Here is a 5,193-nt window from a genome sequence, read left to right on the forward strand (position 1 = left end):
TAACACAAGGAATGTGTGATGAGTGGGGAGGGAGGAGAGGCTTCAAAAAATGCCGCCACCAGCATTAGGGGTCTATTGTTTGAATTAATTTGTAACAAGCAATTCATGGTGGAGATGATTCAACCACACATTTCATACCTCTAACAGAGTTTCTGCAGAGTTGCCAGACACTCACTAGTGTGTGACTCTCCACTACAAGAACTTTGAACATAAGAACAACATTTTTGAAAAAAAACAAAGCCTTCCTTTCCTAGTATGTTCTGGTTTTCTGTGACTCGTCCCTTCAAATTCTATATTTTTTCAGGTATTTCCACATAGCAGCTTTGATCTCTTTGTTCCTCAGTGTGTATATTATGGGGTTCATCAAAGGGAAGACCACAGTGTGGAAGAAGGCCACAGTCTTGTCAAATGGAAAGTTCTGGAATGGGCGGCAGTAGATGTAGATGGCAGGACCAAACATGATGAATACAATGATGATGTGGGAAATGCATGTGGAGGAGGCTTTGCTCTTCCTGAGTCTGGAACCTGTCCTCACTTTGACCAGCAGGGCCCCATAGGAAATGAGGAGGAAGATGAAGCCTACGATGATGACCAGGCCATTGCTGACAAACATAATGAACTCTGTCATGTAGGTATTGGTGCAAGCTAGCCTGACGAAATGGGTGACATCACAGAAGAAATTGTCCAACTCATTGGGGCCACAGAAGGGAAGTGGAAGGATGAAAAAGACCTGGATAATGGAATGCATGAAGCCTCCAGTCCATGAACATCCCACCATCGTCCAGCAAGCCATCCTGGTCATTAGAGTGGCATAACGCAGTGGGTGGCAGATGGCCACATAGCGATCCAGAGCCATGGCAATTAGAAGGAATATCTCAGCCCCACCCAGGAAATGAATAAAAAAGATCTGAGCTATGCAGGCCTGGTAGGAGATGGTTCTGTGGCCAGAGAAGAGATTTGCCATCATCTTGGGAGGGGTGACGCAGCTGTAGCAGATGTCCAGCAAGGCTAGACTGGCCAAGAAGAAAAACATGGGGGATCCCAGGCGGGGGTCATTCCAAATTGTCACAATGATCAGGATGTTCCCAGGTAGGATGATGATATAGAAGAGTAGGAGGAGGGCACAGAGGAACAGCTGCAGCTCCCATCTCTGTGATAACCCCTGGAGAATGAATTCGGTCACCACTGTGTGATTTCCTTGCTCCATCCTTACAGTGCATAGTCCTGCAATCGAACATGTGATTCAGCTACAGCATTGTCAGTGTTATACACCTTGAGATACATGGAATCAGTGGGTGGGCTAGCTAGGAGAATTATGTCTGGGCTTACGTAATGATCTCTAATCACAAGGAGCCAACTTCAGCTCCGTGTGAAAGGCAATGTTATGAATTCAGAGCACTCCTCAGAGAACTGGGATTGGCAGTGTCTTCATAGCCATCTAACTTGTGGAAAATCTTGAAATTCCTCCAAACAATATCCAACAACTTGGGTGCCCCCCCCCCACACACACACATGTGAGAGAGGGGGGCGTCACAAGGTGGTACATTCTGGAAGATTTATTCTGCAGCTGGTGCTTCTGAGACATAACCTTCTAGCAAACACATTTCAAGAAATCATTTCCTTGTAAGAAAAGGACTTCAGAATTCTTTGCTCCTGAGAAAAATTGTGTGTATAAATTACCAGCTTGAGACTCACCTTTCACTCTGTATTTTTTTTGTCTTCTGAGGCTACCTTTTTTTCTTTCACTTAACTTCCTGCCCATCAATGGCCCATCCTACGCTCTAAATCACTGCTACTCAATGTACCATCAGTACGTGCTAAAGACAGGAAGTGGTCTCTGCATAGCCAGGTGCTCCTGTCTGTCTCTTCATCCGGGTTATGCTTGGCAGGAGGGCCAGACTATGCTTGGCAGGAGGGCCAGACCACAACCCATGCAGAGCATGTGGGCTGAGTGCTTGAGTGCCTCACAAGGCGGTGGTGCTTTTCAAAGGACTCCAGTGGGGATGCTCACCTGCCTTCCTGCACCTGCACCTGCACTCCCACCCACCGCACCCAGACTGCGAAATCAGCCTGCAGTTACTTTGACTAGAGGAAAAGGGCAGCTGAGAGACGGCTTAACATTTTTAGGTGAAATTATCAGAAAGGGTACTACGGTACAGGCTCCCCCTCATATTCATAGAGGAAAGATTCCTCCCCCCTCCCACGAATACTGGAAACCATGGGGGCTATAACTAGAAACTAAGGGGGCCTAAATCTGTGGTCCCTTCTTCCTGTCAGCGTTCTCTGTTAATATTCTCTGAGTTGTCCTTCTACCGTTCTGGCTTCCTACCTGCTTGCCTTCCTAGAAGCATTTTGCTTCTTTTGATCTCTACCTGTAATCTCAGTAATAAAATTTGACCATCTCTGTGTCTGTTTTTTCCCCTTTCCCCATTTTAATCTCCAGTACATCTTTTCTTGATTTGATCAAACAAGTCTGCTTTTTTCTTTCACGACCGAATTGCCATCCTACTCAGCCAAAATACACCCCCCCCCCAAAGATGTGTCCATTTGTGCCTGTGCCTATGTGTGGACAGAAGAGCAGAAATGTCTTTTGTGCCCTCCCTCCTCGTGTGACTCAGCATGAGGGTTGTTGGTGAACAGATAGACTCTCAACTGGGTGGAAGGCTTAAAATGTATCCTGAACTCACACTGCTGGTGGCAGCAAGCATCTACTGTACATATATGACTGTAGTGCATCACATGTGCGCTTGTCATGATCTGAGGGTAGGGGGAACTGCAGATTTACAGAGGTGAATTGGGTCCTTCTCAGCAACACCCTGAGTATCGTCACAGTTACAAAAACATCGTAAGTTTCAAGTGGTCACTCATCCAAAAGCCACCCTGAATCTGGTGTGATGGCATGAGACCGAAAACTACTCATTGCTTGGGTTGAGTGGTCTGCCTGTGTGTGAGTGGTTTCTGTGGTACTCTTGTTGGGGTGGGTGTTGTATAATCACAACACTAATAATTTTTGAACAGGGCTGTGTGTGTGTGTGTGTGTGTGTGTGTGTGTGTGTGTGTGTGTGTGTGTGTGTGGGTGGGTAGGTGGATGGGTGGGTAGGTGAATGAATGGAAAGGGAAACTGTTCAGGCAGAGAGTGTTATCTATGAAAGCACTTGGCTTTCCGCATACATAATTCTATTCTGCTCCTTCTGTGGCCACATTCACTGCCCAACCTCTCCTGCCTCCTCTCACACCAAGCCAAACTCTGTGTTTTCCAAGGATAAGTTTTTTTAGTTCTCTAAAATAATAATTTAATAATAATGTCATAATTTAATAATAATCAATTAAAATTGATTTTTAAAATGCTGAATCCAAATTCCATGCATGCACGTGGCAATATCAAACCAGAAGTTTTCAAAAAAGAAAAGAAAAAAAAATTTCTAAATGGAAACTTTTGACAGTAGGTTGTTGTGTTTAGAAAAAAATCTTTGTGTTCTTTGAGTTTGTCTCGTGAAAACACATGCAGCTATTTAATCATCATTTGCAGTATTAAAAATAATGAACATTTTGTACAGTTTACACTCCCTCAATGATGATGGTTCAGATAAACCAATATTGCTTTGAAAGGCAACAGAGTGGAGTCGAGTGGAGAAGGACAGAGAACAACAGACATCCAAGAGGTTTCCCAAGGAATACTGCCCTTTAATGGCCTTGAGGCAGAGGGAGAGAATGCACCCACTGCACCTCTCAAGGATGGCACTCCAGGGCACACTGCCCCACACTGATGGCAGGATTGCCACTTCTGTAAGGGCACTATAGAAAAGAACAAAAAGGAAGCTCCCTACTGTGCTGCTCTCGTGGTTTCATCAAACCCAGGCATGCCACACTTGTGGTTTTATTTGATGGACTGGTGCACACTGTCCCTGTAAATAAAGCCAGATGATTTCTAGCTTGAAGGAAACTGCATGGGAAACAAGGCAAGGTGGTGGATGTTTCAATTCTCACTCAGGAAGGAAGCAGTAAGCAGATTCCTGGGGCTTGCTTCAGCATCTGGCTGGAGGGGGGCAGTGGCAGATTTGAGGTGAAGATCTCCTGCCTCCTCATTCCTCTCGTAATTTGCTGCTGATGCAATCCACCTTGCCCCATGGTTGGCCAGCAGTGCACCTCTCCATTCATTTCTCCATTTTCCTCGCTTTTTTCCTGTGCTTAGCAAAGAGGTGGGCAAGCAAGAGCACAAAGGACACTGGAAAGTTGAAAGAGAAATAACAGAAGAAAAAGATGGCTGGACAGTGGAGATGAAGCAGCCACTTACCACCCGCTTCCTCCAAACGGCAGTAGCAGCCCTTCAGGCAGTGCAGGTCTTCCAGGTTCCCATCACTATATTGCCCGAAGCGAGCCAAAGATGAGGAGCTGTGTTTCCAAGGTCATGCTGTGCCTGAATGTGCAGATCTTTCCATTCATCCCCACGGCCCTTATTAAGTGTTGCCACCCAGCAAATTTCCTGTTTGTTCTTCTTCGAGGATATTGATTAGTAGAGTATGCCAGAAAATCACACTCATTTATTTCTTTAACATTTCCTTCCACTCCTGTCCCACCTTCTGCACAGAGGACATGTAGGCTGGCCATAGCTATGGCCAGTAAGAGACCTCTGCCTTTTAGGTGAACTTTGAACTTTGACCTCCAGATTTATTTTCCCCTGTTCTCAATGCTTTCCATTGATGGGTTATCAATGTAATGTTGATGGTGGCTTCCTTGTTATTTTAATCAAGGGTCTCCAGAGTGAGGGCCACATTGTATATTTTACACATTTTCATGGGTTAAAAAAAATCAGTTTCTTAAATGAATGAATTAAATTTAAATGAATGAATAGGTTGTACTGGGATCTTTTTTGGAATCGGCACGATATGATTCAGAACAAAAGAGAAATGTGACAATTACAAAGGAACAAAGAAAGAATTACAAAGAAACAATGCCATGCTTAAACTTGATATAAAAATGATATAAAATTATATAAAAATGTCAGAGAATTTGCTAATTTTTGACCACCTCCCAAAAAAAAAACACGCAGGTTGCTGAATGCTGGATAAATCTTCTGGTGGGCCTGATGTGGCCCCGGGGCTGTAGTTTGCAGACCCCTATCTTAGAGCGCAATCCTGCACCAGCTTTTCAGTGTCACGAACGTTCACACCACCGCAGGTGTTGGGGAGGCCA

The 5,193-nt window shown here is 44.8% G+C and overlaps 1 protein-coding gene across 1 annotated transcript; it reads right to left on the reverse strand.

Annotated features, from left to right (window-relative positions):
• Positions 1–283: 283 nt before the first annotated feature.
• LOC136654334 (olfactory receptor 4N5-like) lies at positions 284–1,207 on the reverse strand. The gene has a single exon (XM_066631297.1). The coding sequence runs from the start codon at positions 1,205–1,207 to the stop codon at positions 284–286; it is 924 nt and encodes a 307-aa protein (XP_066487394.1).
• Positions 1,208–5,193: the final 3,986 nt, after the last annotated feature.

The sequence above is a fragment of the Tiliqua scincoides genome, chromosome 5 (genome assembly GCF_035046505.1).
Source record: "Tiliqua scincoides isolate rTilSci1 chromosome 5, rTilSci1.hap2, whole genome shotgun sequence".
NCBI lineage: Eukaryota > Metazoa > Chordata > Lepidosauria > Squamata > Scincidae > Tiliqua > Tiliqua scincoides.